The sequence below is a fragment of the Eucyclogobius newberryi genome, unplaced genomic scaffold (assembly GCF_026437365.1).
Source record: "Eucyclogobius newberryi isolate DKJ021-1_F unplaced genomic scaffold, fEucNew1.0.hap1 SCAF_12, whole genome shotgun sequence".
Classification (NCBI taxonomy): domain Eukaryota; kingdom Metazoa; phylum Chordata; class Actinopteri; order Gobiiformes; family Gobiidae; genus Eucyclogobius; species Eucyclogobius newberryi.
This window is the reverse complement of record NW_027315746.1, coordinates 16,144,147-16,165,554: the sequence shown is the minus strand read 5'-3', so window position 1 is coordinate 16,165,554 and position 21,408 is coordinate 16,144,147. Positions and strand designations below refer to the sequence as shown.

The window sequence follows — 21,408 nt, the reverse complement described above, 5'->3', positions numbered from 1 at the left end:
CTTAAATATTATTATAAATGAGTTGGACTTTTGTGTAAATTTGTGAAAAGTAGTTGATGAAAGTTCAGTTTAGCAGTGCATATGACTGTAAGAATGTTTTCTGCATTCTTGTAATGTAATGAAATTATTTAGTTCTTTTGCGATTTTAAATGCATGTTTTTAAATTAAATTATGCTCTACAAACACACGGACCCTAAATCATTGCATCTATAAATGACATACTTGACATGCAAGAAAACACAAACATTTGATATTGCAAAAAGCCAGCCAGAAGCAATGTAAAAAATTGAACCAAAATGTTTTATTCGTTGGCATTTTGTTTAAATTGTAAAACATATGCAGTAGTCTACATTTACAGAAAAGCCATAAAGATGACAACAGAAACAATACTAAAACAGTTGTATTACACTGTGATCTTCAGTTTACACTAAACTTTACACATCTATAAATGTGTTTACATGAATAAACGAAGTATATAATTCAGTATTGGCTCAAATAATAATTGTAGACACGTTTGGGAAAGATTTTATGCTAGGCCATCAGTCTGACTAAAACCGAAGGGACAGAATAAAACTACAAACGTAACTCCCACACTCTCACCATTTTTTGCACGTGTGCTTTGGACGACTTGGAGAATGTGCTTTTGACTATATTTAGTGGGACAGATTTGCCACTGAGGTACACCTTATTGAGACCGTTAGGAAGCCACTGCTGTGCCTCCTGTTTTCCCTGTTTACTCCCAGTCACTGCATCTTCAGTTTTTCGATCAGTGACACAGGCGTGAGCAAATATGTATCCGGTCATAAAAGCATCAAACCCGGCCCTGTGCGTCCCAGTGTCCACTTTCTTTTGTGGTGAGCAGATAGAGGACATTTCCATGACATCTTTAGTCATACTTTCTATACCATTGCCAGTATCAATCTTCGGGGGGTCACTGGTTGTAACAGAGCTCATCTTTTCCTCTGTTTCAGATGATTTTTTTGGAACAATTTTTTCTTGGACACCGGTTTCAGATTTTTTGGGGACAATTTTTTCTTGGACACCGGTTTCAGATTTTTTGGGGACAATTTTTTCTTGGACACCGGTTTCAGATTTTTTGGGGACAATTTTTTCTTGGACACCGGTTTCAGATTTTTTGGGGACCATTTTTTCTTGGACACCCGTTTCAGATTTTTCTTGGACAGATTTTGCTTGGTCACCTGTTTCCATGTGAGGTATTTTGTTTTCTGGTGCGCCCTCCAAAATAGAAGAATCCTCTGTATTCTCTCCTCCTTTCTTCTTATTTCTTTGTCGCTTCCTCTTTTTTCTTTTATCGTTCTTGTTATTTTCATCTTGGAGGACAATGAGGTCCGTGTCGTGGGACAATTGACACTGTGTTCCATTTGGACACCAACCGAAAGCCTTCACAGCAGGAGCAGACATAAGAATAGAGCTTATTATAAACAGCATATACCGGTTCTTATTTTATAACATTAACTTGATCATGTTACTCACAGAGAAGCGTTCACATGTTTGAGTCTGTATCTCCGAAGGGATTACATCTGGGCACTCTCTGAAGTCCACGTAGCTGGACATGTGATCCACATATTGACAGAACTCCACCTGGACATGTGGACCAGCTGACCCGGTCGTCAGACCACGAGAGTTGTCCAGTTTACTGAAAACAACATTAAGTTTGTGTTATAAAACAAAAGCAGTTTTGAGATAAATCAGAGACGTGCCACTGACCATTTCTTGTAGGCGTACTCCAGGTAAGAAGCAGTCAGCCTGAGCTCAAACTCAGTGACATATTTAGTGTCATAAATACCCACAGGAAACATCTCTGACAGATCAGCCGTGAAGGTCGCCAGATGCTCAGGCAGATGAGCATAAAAACTCTGGCAAGAAACAAGATATTACATAGTATAAGTAAACCAATTCAGAACATTTCTAGAACACATTTTAAAGACATATCTTGCTTCATATCACGTATAATATAATTCACCTGGTATAGAAAGGCAATGTCGATGAGGCCATTGTGGAGCACCAGTGGTTTCCGGGCACGCAGCAGCTCAGTGAAAAGGGCCCTGATGTTAACACCCTGGTAGTCGGATCCTCCCTGATGTGGAGAACATGAAAAGATACAGTCAAAGTCTAAATAATATAGTTGTCTTGTGTGTCATTACCTTGTTATTGCCTTTGGGATATGGAATCCCATGAGCGTACTGCTTGTTGAAGTCGAACCCATGCTGCACAAGAAACTGCACAGACTGAGGCTCAATGATGTACTCCTCCGAGCACAGCAGAGTCAGGTTATACACCTGGACAAGGTACGAGTCTTCAGGCTGTGGATGAGGAAAAATAAACAGGTTTAATTACATATTGATTTACTTATTGTTGGGTTTCAGATGACATCACAACATTTTACATGCCCTTATTTTAGCAAAGTCTATATATATTTTTTACTATCATTGTTCATTGTATTAAGTTCCTAATTTTGGAATTATGTTTATCACAGTCTAGAATCTGAAATCCGCCAAATACAATGATATCCATTGTGGCAAAAATTCACCTTGTCTTGTTGTTTTTTGTAGCATGCAAATCCAAGAGAGAGGATGGAGCGAGTGCGAGCAGCATGACATATGGCTTTATATCTGTCCTCTATTGATCTGGAACAAAAACAATTAGTATTCAGACACTAATGATAAAAAAGTAAATATTGAAGACGCACACATAAGCCTGTCACAATAAGTACTATATTGACTTATCGTTTAACAACCGACCGAAAGATACTTTTTGGGCTAAACATTTATCATATGTACATTTTCTAAGTAATGGGGAATGTTTTGGTAATTTATTGTAGTACAAGATGACTTGAGCTTTAAAGAGTTAAGTAAATGTTATGAATAATTATTTAATTATACTATTTAAGCATTAGGGCTTCATTCATATTTTTATTTGTTGTGTAAATTGAAGTTAGAAAAAACGTTTACTGGAATGATCAGGCTTTAAACACATTTTCAGTGGCATTAATACAATTCTTAATGTGACAGGTCTACATAGACTTATAACAAGGATCTTACTCAGCCAGTAAAGCTTTCCTGTTCCCAAGACCACTCAGCTCCTAAAAAGAATCATAAACATAATATTTCTATAAATAAACTATTGACTGCAACGTTAATATCTTACAATGAGCAGCCTACATAAAATATAATATCACAGGGGCGATACTTACAGTGTCAATGGCAATAAAGGAAGAGGTTTTCAATGCAACAACCATAGCAGGCCAAAGCTCTTTGAAATTATCATTGTGCACATCAATGACTGGAACTGCGAAGGAAGACATCGCACCTTTCTGCTGCTTTATATTGGGGCCGCTGAAGAGTTTTCTTCGTTTAAGACACTTTTTGAGTGGCGTTGGTTATTTAAGACTTTTGGGTTCGGTGAAACGTGAAATAAAACGTTATATTTGAAAACGCAGCAACCGTAAAGTGCCGTATGGGTCCTGTCCGTAATGTCCATGTGAAGAACAGGACCAATGCGGGGCTAAAATGCCTGAGTAAAGTTTTTTATAAACGCGTGATATATTTTATAAAATAACACGCCACACTACAATGCCAAGGTATGAAGCTATTTTCAGTTGATGGACAGTTGGTTGCTTACTTTAATAGTTACATTTTAATTTTCCTGGAGATTTTATTAGGTTTATTAAGCTGTTTTATGGAAAGGCATCCGCAACGGACACTAGTGAAGATGACGTCACGAAACTGCGCTCCCAAGGGTCGGCGCCATTTTGGCTCAAACAAAGTCAAAAATATTTTATCTTCGTCAAAATAATTTTAAGAAAAAAGCTTAACCACATTGTAAATTCCCTTGGTAACGACACGCCCGGTTTCCAGGAGTAAAGCCGCACTGCATATGTAACTTTTTTCGGCTTATGAATAATTTCAACCATACAAACGCATGTAATTTATCATTTAACATTTATCTGGTGAGCGCAACGCACTTCTCTATTTCCATTGTATGATTTTGTGTTTGTTGTGGAAATGGGAGGCTGCTCTGCTCCACATTGCTCAAATTCAACCAGCATCGGCAAACAACTGTTCAGGTTTCCCAAAGACCCTGCGCGTAAGAAGAAATGGGTGGTCAACTGCCGACGGGATTTTGAACCTACCCCTCACTCTAGACTCTGTGAAGTAAGTCGAACAAGTGTCATTTGTGGCTATTCCATCATTTTTTACTGATTATATTTTCCAAACCAGGACCACTTCGAACGCAGCCAATATGAAGAGATTGCCAGATCTCCAGCTGGTGGGAAGAAGCTCAAACCCAATGCAATTCCAACTATTTTCAGTGTTGGAGAGCCCCCCTATCCAGCAGTTAACACGCCATTCATTTTGATCCCCCTAAAACCAGAACCAGGTGAGCCACGATGCACTTTACCTAAATGCATTTATAGTTGATCCATCTCAATTAAAGGTGCACTATGTACATTTCCATGTGCTTGTCTCCATGGAGATGTCATTCCTATGCCTGAAGTGTAATTACTGTGTAATGAAGTCTTCATGGCAGAACCTCCACCGGAAAAGTTACTAAGTGCACCTTTAACTGAATGCATTTACTGTTTAGTGGAGAAAGACTTGAATGTGGGCGACCATGGCTACGCAAGACGCAACCCACTGCCAGGATTGGATGAGGAGGACAGAGACTGTGCCAGGGAGGACCAGCCACCCTGCACCCAATGCCATCTACTGAAGAAACAACTGGAGCAGGAGATGCAAAACTCAGCGAGGTTACAAAAAGAGGTACACTTTTTACACTCTTGGAGATTCATTTACATGTAATCACTCCATTGACATTTTTGGAAGGTCTAAAAAATAATACTTAAAAATGTAGTTACATAATAATAGAAATGTACTGCAAGTGCTACTGACTTTTTCTCTCTCTCATCATTAGGTTGAGGAAATGAAGAAGCGCCTCTATCGGCTCGACCGGATTGAAAAGGGCCTCCAGAATTTCCTGTACGAGGATCAGATCCGCGCGCTGTCCCTGACTAAACGCTCGCGACGCGCTGTCTGGTCTCCCGAGACGATCATCAAAGCTCGGAAAATTCGCACCGCCGTGGGCACCAAGGGCTATGAGTACCTACGCGAACTGGGGTACCCTCTGCCCTCCTACAGGACGCTGTGTAACCGGCTGGAGACCAAGATCATGGTGACCACGGACATGAGCTGTGAGGAGCTGGCTGAGCTGGGCCTGGGCCTCATGGCGAACTGCGACAGTCCCACACAAGGGGTCGGCGACAACGATGAAGAACTCATTGGCGTTTTGTCGTGATTGGGAGAAAAGCGCGTTGACTTCTACATAATGTCTGCAGAAACCAAAGAATATAAATGCACCTCTGCCCTGGTTTAATTGAAGGGACACATAACGCCACGATGACTTTATGCAAATAGTTGTCTTTATGAATTAACACACTAAAGTTTTATTCAGGAGTATATATCTCGGCAGCCTAAATGCCCCTGTAGCATTATAAAAGGATTCCTTGTTGAAATCTACTTGTGACACGTTAAACATACATTTAAATAAGTTTCAAGAACGGGTACTACACACATGTAAACTACAGAGCTGTTTTAATATTTATATGCAGAGAAAAAGTATAAATAATCTTAACTTTACCAAGCCATATGCACTTTGAATCATAAACGCAAATTTAACCATATCATTCTTACTTGCAACCCAGTGTTTTATATAAATGCTTTTATTACAATTTGGAGACACACAAAAAAACACAATAAATACACACATACATACACTAACACACACTCGCATGGATAAACTCACACACTGCCATACACACTAACACACACCCAACACACTAGAGTAGGGTTCTTTACAGTACCTTTAACTAATATAAAAGTACATCATTGCACGTTTTTATCATGTCACTAAACAGATCAATAACGACAGGGACTAAAGGTTATGACATCTGAAATAACATTCTTACCTCACTCAGTTCTGTTAAGTACAAGTGTCACATAAAGAAGTGCACTTAAGTAAAAGTTTTGAAGTACCCAATTCAAAATGTACTTAACACAAAGTACTTAAGGCTTTGAGACCTGTCAAAGTGCTAAATTTGGTGATGTTTATACAAATAATTGGGCTGATCGTTGGTCAACTGTAGGAATTTCAAACCATTTCCAATTTGTTTCTAGTGAATTTTACATGTTGTATATTTCGTTGGGTCTTGAACTCAAAACATTCAGAATGTACCTTGAATGTGTGAAAATAACCCCTAAAACTATATGAAAGTTCAACATTTTAATGGAGCAGAAAGTACAGATACTGCTCTCAAATGTAGTGAAGTAGAAATAAATGTATCAAAGGTACTGTAAAAATGGCAGATAGCTAAACATTTGACTTGAGTACAGTCCTTTTACTTTTCATTCCACCATTGAATACATAATTTACTTTGGGTTTTAATGTTCTGATTATGGTTCTAACACTGGCTCGAAAGCTAACGGTCATTCCAGAGTTTTTATCGTTTGCTTTATTTAAACTCCACCTTAAGTTGTTGATGTTAATGGGAACAAAACAAAAATACATTTTTTGGGGGGGATTTTAGCGAAAAAATTACCAAAACATTGAATAAATAATGAGAATGACTAAAGGTTATGACATTGCTTTATACCAGGCTATTAGACATGAAGTAATGCATAATAACACCTTATTGAAGCTACATTTGTGGATTTATTTGGGTAAAGTTGTCCTTTTTCATTAAACATGTCAAAGAAAACTCTAGTTTGCACAATAACTGTTACGGCACTACCTCTGTAGATGTTTTAATTCATTAAGAGTAATTTATTCCGATTCAGAGTGCAATGCATTAGCAAGAACCTTCACTTTTTCATGTTGCTAAATTTGCTCAAATAAAACCTTTGTGTCGTTAACCCCAGTCAATGTGTGTGTGTGTGTGTAGGTGTGTGTGTGTTTATAGGTGTGTGTGTGTGTGTAGGTGTGTGTTTATAGGTGTGTGTGTGTGTGTGTGTGTGTGTGTAGGTGTGTGTGTTTATAGGTGTGTGTGTGCGTGTGTAGGTGTACGTCTGTGTGTGTGTATAGGTGTGTAGATGTTTGTCTGTGTAGGTGTGTGTAGGTGTGTGTGTGTTTATAGGTGTGTGTGTGCGTGTGTAGGTGTGTGTGTGTTTATAGGTGTGCGTCTGTGTGTGTGTATAGGTGTGTAGATGTTTGTCTGTGTAGGTGTGCGTCTGTGTGTAGGTGTGTTTGTGTGTGTGTTTGTGTGTGTGTGTGCGTGTCGGTGTGTGTGTTTATAGGTGTGTGTGTGCGTGTGTAGGTGTGCGTCTGTGTGTGTGTAGGTGTGTTTGTGTGTGTGTAGGTGTGTGTGTGTCGGTGTGTGTGTGCGTTGTGCGTGTGGAGGTGTGTGTCTGTGTGTATGTATAGGTGTGTAGATGTTTGTCTGTGTAGGTGTGCGTCTGTGTAGGTGTGTTTGTGTGTGTGTAGGTGTGTTTGTGTGTGTATAGGTGTTTGTGTGTGTGTGTTGAATGGGACTAAAACAGCACTTTGAGCTCCTTCTTGTGAGTTTAATTGATTTGCACTGATAATCACATGACCTTTCTCAAACCTTGAACCAATCAGCAGTTTGGAGGGCTTTTATATTTGACCTTAATTACACAACACACATTCTACAGCATCTATTTGAAACACATTACAAAAAAGAAAAGAAAATCCACACAATACACATTTTGAGTTATACAATTATCGTTTATTATTTCAGTTTTGTGCATTTTCAAAAAGTGCTACCCCTCCACTGCTGCTTCTCTCCCCCCTATCTCTCTCTCTGTTTGATTTGGGGGAAGTGCATCATCATCATTAACAGAGCCGTTAAAAACAAACACAGAGCTGAGATTCTCAAATGGGACACATGGAGCAGCGAGGGGAAGCAGGTAAACACATTTTTATATCTATCTATTCGTCTTTTTAGGATACAAATTTGTTTTTGGTCACTGAAATAGGCCACTACACAATATCTTTGCTGATCTCTTCACTTAAATTAGACCTATTTCTAATTCCAAACAACAATCATATAATGTAAGGAAACATGTGACGTGAGCTCTCCAAATACTCTTTATGCTGAATTACTGTATAGATATATTTTGTATGCAGTGCCTCTTTGTGAATCTGGCACTGTCCTTCGGCCCCTGCTTCTCTTGCGACACACAATGGCTGTTTACTGTTTCTTCATTATTTTGGGATCAGTGCCTATGACCATTTACTTCTGGATAAAAGACACTGGACTAAAGGCTTAATCCGATTGTCAATGGCATCGCTGGAGACTTTGGACGAGAAGAGACAGTCCTTTTGTCACTGGTGTTTTATGTTTATTTATAGGTGTCCAGTGAGGGACAATGGGCTCTCTCTCATCTCTGTGGCTGTGGTATCTGGCCCTGCCAACTGTGCTCTGGGCCTCACATGTCACGCTGCTGATCGAGGGGGACAATGAGGCCTCCAGGATCTGCAAGCCTGCCCCCTACTGGGACATCAAAGGCCAAGCACCCATGAAGGAGCTGCAGGGAAATGTGGTGGTGGTGGCCCTCCTGAAGGCCAGCTGACAGCTCTGTCTCCAGCAGGCCGCCTGGTAACAACAGCACCTTTGGCATACACTTTTATAAAATTGAGACTTTATAAGCTGAAAAAAACAGTACAATGCAAAGACATGAATAGTTTTTTTTTTTAAATTATTTTAACCAGGACTACAGCAGGGCACGACTAGGAACTTATTCAGAACTACTCTTGGACAACAATAGGACTAAACAGACTTAACTTAAGACTATGGGTGTACATTTTTGTTACAAACAGTAGTGGAAGAAGATACGTGGCCAAACAAATGACTTAAATTATCACATAAATTGCATTTAAAGCTGGTGTGCCTGATTTTCACACAACAAAACCAGAAGAAGATCTGTCTAACTTGTTCCTAGCTCTCACAAAATTATTCACACACATTCCTTTTAAGACGTGTGCTCAGAGTAAGAACAACTTTTTTACAGATGGTAAAGATAAGATAAGATAAGATAATCCTTTATTGTCCACACATGGGGAAATTTCATTGATACAACGCAGGTAGATACAGAGGAAAAGGACAGATCACAGAATATAGGAAGAAAAGTGATCCATTCAAGCATAGCCAATCAGAGCGCTGCTTTCGGCCCTTGCATCCGTGTTGGCGAGAAATAGAATAATTATAAATATTAGCTACAGATGACGCGTTGTGGTCTAATTTTGTCACTAAGGGCTGCTTTTACTCTCACTAACAACAACAACAACAACAACAACAACAGAAAGAAGGGTACCCCAGCTTTAAGTAAAAGTAATGAAGTACCCATTTAAATGTATTTTAAGAGTAAAAAGACCTGCATGTGTGAAGTACTTCACACAAGTTAAAAAGACCTGTCAAAGTGCTAAATGTTGTGCTGGTCCTCAGTAAACTGTAGGACTTTCAATCAATTTTAATGTTTTTCTTTTTTATCAGTTATATATTTTGTTTAATCAATGCTGAGTCTTGATCTCAATACACAGAATGTCACCATGGATGTGCCAAAAAATAACCAAAACCACAACTTTTCAGTCCAGTTCAAAATTTTAATGGAGCAGAAAGTACAGATAGCTGCGCACAAATGTAGTGAAGTAGAAATAAATGTAGCTACTGTAAAACTTACTTAAGTAAAGTACAGATAGCAGCTCAAAATGTTACTACAGTACTTTTACTTTTGTACTTGTTACATTCCACCACTGAATACTCTTTCTTATTCTTATGGTTTTAATGTGGTGTATATGACATCAACACTGGCTCTAAATCTAAAGGTCAAGGCAGAGCTTTTATCACTTTATTTAAACTCCAGTTTAAGTTGTTGATGTTGTCAATGGTAACCAAAGTACAGTTTTCATTTTGAGTGTGGCGTGTTTGTGAAAAGGTCAACCAAAGCAGACACACAAAAACAGACTTTGGACTGAGCCTAAAGCAGAGCAAAGCCAGAAGTCAAAGACAGAACTAAATCATGAATATAATTTCTTGAAATGTAAATTAGTATTTAGTCTGAAAATGATTCAAGCATTTAAAAATGAGTATGTAACTTTTCTGTAACTGAATAAATGCAAGATAAACATGTTTATTGTCCTGCTATGGGACCTTCCTGGAGACAAGCCAGTGACAAACCCCAGAAAAGTTTGTCATTGAGAACATCTGGGCTCTATCTGTGCAGGATTGGGCCCCTGCAGGAGAGGCTGACCCGAGTCAACATGACAGGGGTCTCCTTCATCATAGTGAATGAGCAGAGGGCCATGTCCAGAGCCATGTACTGGGAGCTGAAGAGGAGAGCGCCCCCTGGTGTTCCTGTGTACCAGCAAGCGCCTGTACAAACTGACGTGTGGGAAGTCCTGGACGGGGACAAAGATGACTTTTTGGTCTATGACAGGTACGGACTGGAGGGCAAACACGATTTTATACATTCTATACATTATATGTTTATGAGGCCAAACCGTCTCTATTCTTGGGACCAGCAAAAACATAGACTTGAGCAATCTTTAATGGATGCATTCTGATAAAACATATTTTGCTTTGTCTCATTTGTTCCAGATGCGGCCTTCTGACTTTCCATGTAGTCCTTCCATACAGTTTGCTGAATCACCCGTATGTGGAGGCCGCCATCAGAGCGACTTATTTCAAAAACATTTGCAACTGCACAGTGAGTAAACATCAAAAATACACACACAAAATACACTCTCACAGTCTCTCTGAACAGGCAGATGTGATTACTCTTAATATTAAAGTCGCAATGGATGATATTTCGGCGATTTGAGAACGCAGGCGGAAGTGCTCCCCCGTGCGGACTGATACAACACACACGTGCGTTTGTTTATTAGCGCGAAAGATCGCATCTCTCGTCTCCCGTAGATTTCCGTCTTCTTCTGCATCAGCTCGAACTGTCTTTCTCCGTCTTCATTTTGCCCCGTACACTGAGGGAACTATATTATTATAGATCAATGCGCTTAGACACGCGGAAATGTGGGACGAGCCACAAGCGGCTGCAGGTGAGCGGTAGGTGCGTTTTATGATTGATACGTGGCAGGACAAATCGGCAGTCCACGCCACGAGGAAATAAGACTCAGATTTATGCCAAAAAAATCGTCCATTCAACCTTTAAGTGCACACAATGAGCACGTGAGAATAGTGACTGTGCGCAAAGTAGTTCTAAACTGTCAGCTCATCCAAGCCTGTTCTTGTGCGTCCTGACCGTGGTGCTGAAAGTGAACTGCTCACGTCACTTTGAATCGGCGCCTAAACCACGACTTTTTTCTCGTTAATTAAGGAGTTTTTTTCTCATTAATTAAGGAGGTTTTTTTCTCATTAATTAATGACTTTTTTTTCTCGTATTTAACGACTTTTTTTCTTGTTATTTAATGAGTTTATTGTCGTTAATTTACGACTTTTTTCTGACTTTATTCTCGTAGTGCAGCGTTTTTTTTTTTCTTGGTTGGCCCTCATACTCCGTCGTACTTTTGCGTCCTGACCGTGGTGCTGAAAGTGAACTGATCACGTCACTTTGAATCGGCCCCTAAACTACGAAATTTTTCACATTAATTAAGGAGTTTTTTCTCATTAATTAATGACTTTTTTTCTCGTTATTTAAGGACTTTTTTCTCGTTATTTAATGAGTTTATTGTCGTTGATTTACGACTTTTTTTCTCAATAATTAACGTCTTTTTTCTCATTAATTAATTACATTGTTCTCGTAGTGCAGCGCATTGGCCCTTATACTTCGTCGTAGGTAGTGACATTTTCTTTTTTTTTAATACATTCACAGTAAAATTGCTCAACATCAATTGTAACTCCCACAGAATTACTCTTGATTTTCTAAAAAACAGAGGACAAATGAGGATTACACCGACGAACATTTATGATACAATAAATGTTTCAAATATTTCCCACCTCTAACAGGCACCCCAGCTTTATCAAAGTATAATATGTCAAATCAAAAGCTAAATCGGCCAATAATAACATCTTTTCCATGTGTTCGACAGGCCCATTCCAACCACACCACCATCGGGAGTGGTTTCCTTTCTCAGCTGAACCAGACGACACCAGCAGAGGAAGTGGACCCATCACCATCACCACCATCAACATCACCACCACCACCTTCACACCACCATCACCATCACCACGACCACCAACATGACCCCTTCCCCCACCAGCACCACGCTCAACCACAACCAGCCCCGGGGCAGAATCACCAGGACTCAGGTCCAAAACGATCTCCCAATAAGAAGTAGTCCTAAAGTTTATGTCACTATGAGTTTCAGAGTGATGAAAGATGAGCCCTTTTTGCCATATCAGTTAATAATTCAAAACTAAACACCGGAGTATAAGTCGCACCAGCCCAAAAATGCTTAATAGAGAAGAAAAACACATATATAAGTTGCACTGGTGTATGAAATGCGGTTGCAACTGTGAAAATAACAAATAGTATCTCATATAAGTCGCTCCGGAGGATAAGTATATAAGTATAAATGTAAGTATAAGTCGCACCCCGGCCAAAACTATGAAAAAAGGTGTGACTTATAGTCCGGAAAATATGGTAAGCTCTTTTTTAAATGGATTAATGTCATCAAAATGGTATCCTTAAACAGGAAAACTAACTATACTTTCTTCAATCAAAAACAACATAGTAAGTTTTCGAACTGGCTGATAAATAACAACGCAAAATAAAAGCTTCTTCTTGCTCTCATGTGGTTGAACTGAGCGGTTGTGTTCAGTGAATGAAATCTGCAGTGAAAACCTGATGCCGGACCACTGTGGAGGGATGTATGTGGACAAGTACTACCTCAAAACCAACCAAACAGGACAAGTGGACTTTATGCATTGCTATTGTTCAGTCAGTACAACTTACTACTACTATATCCAAATGATTGCAAACACCGCATACATTAATTTCAAACCTTACTGCAGGATATGTGTTTCATTACTACTAGGGTTACGAGAGTTTTACAAATGTTTTTGCCTTTTCATTGCATTGTCTTCATTCTATGTTGAACATTTGCAGTAAAGTGTAATATTAATAATGGGTCATTGGTATTAAAAGCTATATTCAAACATATTGAAGGAAAGCGATTGGAATTTGTCATGTCATGTCAATAATTTTATTTAGTTACTGATCAAATGTAACAGGCTCATTACAAATACATGCTCATTACAAATACATGCTCATTACGAATACATGTACTAGCCTCCAAAGCGGTCTGGCCAATAGGATTTGTCATGGAGTACTTGAGCTTCTGCACAGCTTCTGCTTCTACAGTCGCTTAGAAACAGCAGGTTAGACCAGCAGCTGACCACAAGATAAGATGGTAAGTCTTCATATTACAAGTTGGCTACATTTTAAAATATATTTGAATGTACAGTATCAAAGGAAAATTGCAGTTGCTGATGTACGTTTGAGTTATTTTTAAAAATAATCCAATGTTTAAGTTTGTAACAGCATAAACCTGTTACTCATATTCAATATGTACTATTGTCATGCAACAACAATCGTCATGCTTTGTTAAAAAGTGTTAGATTCTTGTCAATGCTGCTCTCTGGTGAGGATTTCCCCGTCAAATCCCCATGAAGGCAGTCCCATGTGGGTTAACCTGCTTATACCTTCATCCTCTCATCTACCAACAAGGCATTTACTGAGCTCACACAATCCCCACTTGTCTAAATTGTTCAATTGAATTAATGGAAATTAAGGTTTTGTGATTTATGTCAGGTCTGAATTTAATGTGTTTTTTTCCTGTTGAGTGAAGCACTTTTATTGCCTTGTGCGCGACTTGTGCTCTACAAATAAACATGCCTTGCCTTGCCAAGCCTGTTCACCTTATTCCGGAAGTCCGTCCGAGCGCCGGCACACGACGTAATCCTTCTTCCGGTTGTATTAGTTAACACCGTGGATCGGGTTATCACCATGGATCGGGTTAACACACAGTTTACACTATGGATCTATTATATTAACACAGGGCTGCTGCCAACCTCGAGAGAAAATAAGTTCTACACAGACTAAAAGAATAAGGTCAATAACTTTGACAAAGATAACACTGGAGTTTAAATGAAGAACAGCTCTCTCTCTCTTCACTTTACACCCCTCTTTCCCTCTCTCTCTTCTATCCCTCTTCTTCTTCTCTCCCTCCCTCTCCCTCTCCCTCTCCCTCTCCCTCTCCCTCCCTCTCTCTCTCTCTCTCTCTCTCTCTCTCTCTCTCTCTCTCTCTCTCTCTCTCTCTCTCTCTCTCTCTCTCTCTCTCTCTCTCTCTCTCTCTCTCTCTCTCTCTCTCAATTGTATTATATGTATTTTGACTAACTCCCATTTACATCTTATATTTTAAAAACGCATATTCAAGTAAAAACAGCCCAGCACTGGATGAATTGTGTTACAAATTCAAGCCCAAATGGTAAAATTATGATCCAATCACAGTTTTATATTTATCCTCATTTATTTGTTTATTTGTTTTTAGTTTATGTGAACTGGGACAGTGCAAATCAACCCACATTTCTGTAAATGTGCACATGGAAACCAGCTAAAATACAGCTAATATTGTTAGCTGTAGTTTAGCTGGTTTCCAACTGTAGTCCCAGACAAGGTGTAAAATGCCAGCAATATACAAAACATGCATTTACATTATATACAGCACATTTAGTATGAGTATTAAAATATACAAGATTAGTAGTCTATATAACAGCTGTAAATAAGAGTAAAGGGGGTTTTATACGTTTTTTTAATCAATAAAGATTGAGTTAATCTGTTTTTATTATTATACTTCTGTGCTTCATCTGTTTCTGTACCCAATCTGTGTTGCAACACTTGAATTTCCCCTTTGTGGGATAAATAAATCTTATCTTATAAAAATACACAGCTCAGGCATCGAGTTTATGCCTATGTAAAACAAGATACTGATAAATGTAATAATATTGTGAGAAACTGTACTTTTGTATTTTATGTATGGGTTAATTATGATACATGTTGTTCAAGAAATACATTCTAATATCAAATCTGGCTTTCAGACAGACATAACGTTTTCTCAACACTACCACTAGAGAGAGCTAATGACCACAGCGTGTCGCGAGCTCACCTGTCATGACAGCGCAGAACCGTTACCATGGACAAGAAGACGGTCAACCAGCATAAACCAGCAGGTGGCAGCACTGGCTCATGTCCATCATCTGTTCTTTACACGCCATTCAATCAAACAAGCGGCTTATTAGTTATTATCTATTACCTGGAGTCGCGTTTGGATTAGCGAGCGTAATCCGATTTTGATCAGCTTTGCAAATGGTGTTTCTGCATCTTGTCTGACCCTTTTTTTTGTGTGTGCTGAAAACAGACATGACATTTCTTCTGATTCTAGTTGAAGTGCAAGATATGTGTGGTGTATTGAGCACTCAGAGAAATAATAGCAGTTCTTGTGATGTCAGTTCCAGCGTGGAGTGACCACTTGGCAAAAACTCCAAGCGTTATATCAAGGGATTCTAGAAAATGGAGGTACGTTTTGAGGGGTTTATCAATTGTCTTTTCGAGTTCTGATATGGTTAGACAGAAGAGCACTATTACAGCCCATCTTTTCATCTCATCTCTGTCTAGACAAGAGGACAGATACATGGCTGCTGGTCCACTCGCCCGTGCCAATCGCCTGCATCTTCTTTGGCTATTTGTTCGTTTTATGGTCCGGGCCGAAGCTGATGTCCAGAAGGAGCCCGGTGGACCTCAAACCAGTGCTTGTAGTTTACAATTTTGCCATGGTGTGCCTGTCTGCATATATGTCCTATGAGGTAATCTACACATAAGTCATTTAGCCTGTTGTAAGCTATAGAATACAGGAGACAGGTCTACAATGAGCAAAACATTATGACCACTTGCAAAATAAAGGTGTTAAGTAGAGCTGCTGCGGTTAATCGACCAGTTGTGACTATTCGACTGTAGAAAATGATTAATTGCTGTAATTTGATCATCGTAATCACTCACTGCCCAGTACAGACTCTAAAACACATCTTTTTATAATAAGGGCAGTGGCATTGTTAAACCAAAATGTCCAAAAATAATTCAAATTTTCGTCCATAACACACTGCACATTCATGAATATTCTCTAGTCATCATAGAGAGAGGGGGAAAAAATCAGTGTACAATAGACTAGTCGACTACTAAAATAATTGCTTAGTGACATTGTGGATTTAGGCTCCAAGAAATGGATTTGTGTGTTTTCGGACAACCCACTTTAAAGGTACATTATGTCACTTTTCTGGTGGCTGGTTCGCTGCCAGCTCGCCAGAAACATTGTTATTATTGCGTTGCCTGAAATGTTCCACAGTCTAGCCTCAAACGTATATTTATCTTGCAGTTATTTCCTTCTGGATGTTTTTTTAAGGATTTTTTGCTCAAATATACCAAGAAAAACATGCATTTCCCCTATTAAGCTCCTGCACTCTCCACTGATCTGACTCGTAACTCAGCCCGGTGCGGCGTCTTCACAGAGTTTGAACGCAAGACTGTGGCTAAACACTTGCATTTCCACGGCGACGGGAAGCAGAGCCCTTCACCAGGAATGTGCCTTAAAGGACATGATGTCGTTTCTGCTTTTACCACAGCCCAAAGTGTTTCTGCGCTCGTGTTGTTGCAGTTAATAGGCGCGTTATGCTCTGTCCACATCACACGCATTATCCCTGAAAACGAAATGTGATGTACACTTTGACAAAATGGGATAAAAGTGTTGTATGTATGCAGACAGAGGCGAACTGAAGCGGAGATGAAAGCCGCTTTTGTGTTTTCAGTTCACTGCCTCGTCCTGGTTGGCCAAATACAGTCTGCTCTGCCAACCCGTGGACTACAGTGACAGCCCCCTGGCTCTGAGGGTAATACTGTGCACCCACATGACACTGGTTAACGTTTTGCATGATTATTCTTTTTTTGGACATTTTGTATGCGAAAAGTAGATTCAGATGGTGGAAAGTATCAAAGTACAAAGGTCGTCTGTACTTTACTTATACGTGCATTTTACTGTAGATACCGTTTGCTTTTACTCTGACTGCAAGTACGTTTTTGCTCCAATGCGTTTTTAACAGGACAGAAAAATCAACCACATCATCTTTTTATTTAATTTTTTTATTTTTATTAGATGCTTTGAAAGTGCTTTAAAAATCTGTGTGTAATAATTTCATTTTTTCACACTAAAAGTATTTTTTTCTTCTGGGACTTCAGTGCTTTTACTTGATTTATTTATGTGATACTTTTATATGTTTTGCCCACACTTAAGCAACAAAACTGAGCACTGTATTTTCGTACCTTTTTTCATAGTTTTGGCCGGGGTGCGACATATACTTATATTTATACTTTTATACTTATACTCCGGAGCGACTTATATGTGATATTATTTGTTATTTTCACACTTGCAACCGCATTTCATACTCCAGTGCAACTTATATATGTTTTTTTCTTCTCTATTATGCATTTTTTGGCTGGTGCGACTTATACACCAGTGCGACTTGTAGTCCGGAAAATACGGTCCTTCCTCCACCACTGATGCAGATACAGTTTTAAAATGAACCAACCATGAATAAGATTGTCATGCAAAAAAACCAACACAAATTTGAAGCCTCACGTGGAGTTGATCTGCCTATTGTGTCCATAATTCAGTAAAACATTCAGAGTTGCATTGTGGGCGCTTGCGGACGACTCCCATTAGGCTTTGAACGTGCAAAAACCAACAAAGAGATAAGCCGTGTTTGAGCTTTACGCTGTCTTTTTTGTCTTTCAATTTAATATTAATTTGATATCTGGGTATGTATAATTCCAAGAGAACTGCTCGACTTAATGCTGCTTTTCTGCTTGTTGTGTCGACAGATGGCCCGAGTGTACTGGTGGTTCTTCTTCTCCAAAGTGATAGAGCTTTGTGATACTGTGAGCAATCGCCGCGCTCAGAACCTCGTCTATTTATTACCAGTGTGGTGTTTATCACTAGGGACAACACACTATGAAAGCTATTTTAAACGTCCAAATCAACGACTTCATAACTCACATACCAAGTTAATAGGTTATGTCTTACAGAACTCTAAACGATGCATTTTTTCCCCTTGTGTCAGATGTTTTTCATTTTGAGGAAAAAGGACAATCAGCTGACTTTCCTCCATGTTTATCATCACGCCACAATGATTTTCAACTGTTGGATTGGAATTAAATATGTAGCCGGAGGACAAAGTAAGCATTACACACACAGGAATGTCTAGAATAGTGTGTAAAATGTCTGAATAAAACTGCTTTTTGTTCCCAGATTTCTTCATCGGCCTGATTAACTCCATGGTCCATGTGGTGATGTATTTGTACTATGGTTTGGCAGCTTTGGGACCGGGCGTGAGCAAATATCTCTGGTGGAAACGCTATATCACCTTTCTGCAGTTGGTAAGTTATGTATATTTAGCCAGATTGGGTACAGTTGGGCTGGTCCCAAACCTGGATAAATGGAAAGGAATGTGTAATAAAACATTGGGAGGCATGTGTGTGTCGTACCGCCCACTAAAAGTAATTTTGCGTATCATATTTACACATGTCTGACTTGTTAAGAGTAGCTTTGCAATTCATTTTATTTTATTCAAGATTAAAGTGCATATGACAAGTTCTAATGCTTTTCTACTTAATCATTTGTTTGGCGCGATTGTCGATGTGGTGATTATTTATCATAGTTTTACATCAATTTGTGAAGAAAAATTCAAAAAATCAAACTTGAATTTAACGAATAATAATTTAACAAACACGCATTATTAGTCAAATCAAAACTGTTGAGTGATTTATATCTAGATTATGACCATTGTTTAGGCGGCAGTTGTAAAATTACCTACGTCACATCTGCAGCTCTTCAGGCCAACCAGGAAGAGACATCACCAATGTCGCCAAAACTGGGAAACTGGGGGAAAAAAGGCCACTTTTTAGTTAAATTATGAAATATAGCCTAAACATGATGAACATTTGTAGTTTGACCTGTCACATGCACTTTGGTAAATCTTTCTAATCGTGAATCATCAGCTTGGGTCTTTTTTGGAAGAAATTTGAACAAAATGTTTGAAATGAAAATACATTTTAGTCACATTGGCCAACTCTAGCTAATAGCAGGAACATTCTTTGAAAAACTTAACTGAGTCACCGTCTCCACTGCTGCTTCTGGGTCTTGTATTCTTGGTAGGGAATGTCGTTTTTAATGAAAATGTACAATGCCCCGCACTCAAGATATGAAACAGCATTTAAGACATAAAAACGACGTCGTCACCAAGTGCAGTCCAGATCTGAAGAGGCCGTAACACAAGGCCTACTAATTGCTTTTCCATTGTTTAGACTGGCATAACACGACAGATTAACACCACTGATGCTACTCGGCTAGGCTACTGAACCATCTGTTTTCCACTTGTGGGGCTTATGAGGAGACAATGCAGTAGTAGAGGTTCCCCTTGGCCTATTTAGAGCGGCATATTTAGTGTCGCAGCTGACCGGCATTATGTAACCGACCAGCCAGCCTTTGTCAACTGTTGGACTCACCACTCGGTTGTTGTGGTTGAACTAATTAAAATGGCAGTGTTTTTGTATTGGATTTGCTTATGGAGGTGGCACTGGGGGCGGGACTTGTGTGCCAAATATAAGAATAGCTCAATTACTTCATTCAAAACTTTGAGCTGAATTTCTTACGACTTGATAACATTGTACTGTTTCACCCGAAAGTTATTCATGGTATTCTTTTGTGCTCACAAAAATCCAGATGTTTAATTATTCAGTAACTTGTTTATTGTGAAAATGCATCAAATAGTTGTACAAAAAATAAGCAAGAATTTACAAGTTTGACCCCAGAAGTATTTATTTGCTAAAACACTAAAAAAACATCAAAACTTCAATCAATACTGAAAAAAATCTAATAAACATAATAACATTTGATCTATATTAGAATTTGTATAAGACAACATGGTAAAAGTAGAAGACTACTATTATTTTATGTAGAAAATTGCATTATATTGTGTTTTATTATAATTGTGGTATTGAAATCCATATGGAGCATCAAGCATTTTCTTTAGTATTAAAATTGAGTTTGAAATGTTGCTATTTATGACACTAATAGGGACTTTTGTATTTAAAAAAGGTAATTTACTCCTTCACTAAGCGTTTCCTTTGCATAAAGACGGTCACTTCCTGTCTCATCGCAAGATATGGCCTGTCTTTTTGCCATAAATTATTTCGGTAAAATCTTCATGAATCTTGATAAAGTAATAATAACCTTTTTTCCCCCTTCTCCAGTTCCAGTTTTTCCTTGTAACGAGCCACTGCACGTACAACCTGTTTGCTGATTGCGACTACCCGGACTCCATCAACGCCATGCAAGTGGCCTACGCCCTCAGCCTGACCGCTCTGTTCTGCAACTTCTACTACCACAGCTACCTCAGCAGAAAAAAGACTGACAAAACCTCCTAGCAACGGAGATACCCCAAACAAGTGCTATATGTAAAAAGAACTATGTACCGTAATTTATGTAACATTTATTTATTTATTGCACTTCAAATTGTAATAAAACAATCTATTCAATGTATGTCTTTTCTGATTTCAAACTGGTTTGATCAATAATTTAACATTCACCACTTTTACTTTAAATACAAAGTGAATGTCTTTTTTTTAAATTGGAAAACCTTGAAATTAAAGTCAAACTCAATTAAATAAAACTCCTTAATGTTAAGACGTAAGACTCTGCCCCCGTTCTGATTAAACCACTTATATTCTTTATTGTCCAACGTGACAGCCATTCAATTACAGCCTGCATTAGCTCCATATCATTCTCCATACATTAAACCCCTCCTCTTTTTTATCTCTAATCTCTTCTGCCAACATTGCCCCCCCCCCCCCCCCCCCCAGCTCACCCTGTGGCCCCCGTTAGCCCATCTGTCATGATATTATCCAGGTCTTAAATTAATCCGACCCTTCACTCCCCCTTGTGGATATGTCACGATATCAAATTCTAGTTTTTAATTTGAGAAGAAAAGTCACGGTTTTACAATTATTGACACAATGACAAAATATCAGGGAAATTCTTAATCCTCTTTCATCCATCAATATCAATATTTTCAACAAAAAGCACTTTGTATTTAGGTTTGCTTTTTTATTAAGAGCATAGACTGACAAGAAATGGTTTGATTTTCCTTCTACAATTCTCAGATTTTTTACTATTACATTTACTTCTTACATTTTTGTATTCTGACTTCAATAATCACAATTACAATATTAAGCATATACATTTTACAGAACCTTTATACTTTCCTTTTCTTCAGCTGCTAGTTTTTATGTTTTATCTCTACCGGCATATTGGTTT

At 38.7% G+C, this 21,408-nt stretch overlaps 4 protein-coding genes across 4 annotated transcripts; 3 read left to right on the top strand and 1 right to left on the bottom strand.

Moving 5' to 3' along the window:
* Window positions 1-475: 475 nt before the first annotated feature.
* Window positions 476-3,488, bottom strand: toe1 (target of EGR1, exonuclease). Its single transcript, XM_072440964.1, has 8 exons — window positions 3,215-3,488; window positions 3,063-3,103; window positions 2,552-2,648; window positions 2,166-2,324; window positions 1,985-2,098; window positions 1,729-1,877; window positions 1,495-1,657; window positions 476-1,401 (listed from the first exon to the last, which is right to left on the bottom strand). The coding sequence occupies exons 1-8, from the start codon at window positions 3,323-3,325 to the stop codon at window positions 574-576; spliced, it is 1,662 nt and encodes a 553-aa protein (XP_072297065.1). The 5' UTR covers window positions 3,326-3,488; the 3' UTR covers window positions 476-573.
* A 264-nt stretch (window positions 3,489-3,752) lies between these two features.
* Window positions 3,753-5,558, top strand: LOC140356174 (uncharacterized). The gene is made up of 4 exons (XM_072440963.1): window positions 3,753-4,175; window positions 4,242-4,401; window positions 4,609-4,784; window positions 4,936-5,558. The coding sequence occupies exons 1-4, from the start codon at window positions 4,026-4,028 to the stop codon at window positions 5,314-5,316; spliced, it is 867 nt and encodes a 288-aa protein (XP_072297064.1). The 5' UTR covers window positions 3,753-4,025; the 3' UTR covers window positions 5,317-5,558.
* Window positions 5,559-7,818: 2,260 nt separating this feature from the next.
* On the top strand, window positions 7,819-12,331 carry selenop2 (selenoprotein P2). Its single transcript, XM_072440998.1, has 5 exons — window positions 7,819-7,940; window positions 8,386-8,632; window positions 10,257-10,469; window positions 10,631-10,739; window positions 12,076-12,331. Exons 2-5 carry the CDS (start codon window positions 8,403-8,405, stop codon window positions 12,322-12,324), a joined length of 801 nt encoding a protein of 266 aa, XP_072297099.1. The 5' UTR covers window positions 7,819-7,940; window positions 8,386-8,402; the 3' UTR covers window positions 12,325-12,331.
* Window positions 12,332-12,679: 348 nt separating this feature from the next.
* elovl8a (ELOVL fatty acid elongase 8a) lies at window positions 12,680-20,551 on the top strand. The gene is made up of 8 exons (XM_072440997.1): window positions 12,680-13,398; window positions 15,497-15,563; window positions 15,663-15,850; window positions 16,847-16,927; window positions 17,916-17,972; window positions 18,155-18,269; window positions 18,343-18,470; window positions 20,346-20,551. The coding sequence occupies exons 1-8, from the start codon at window positions 13,396-13,398 to the stop codon at window positions 20,517-20,519; spliced, it is 813 nt and encodes a 270-aa protein (XP_072297098.1). The 5' UTR covers window positions 12,680-13,395; the 3' UTR covers window positions 20,520-20,551.
* Window positions 20,552-21,408: the final 857 nt, after the last annotated feature.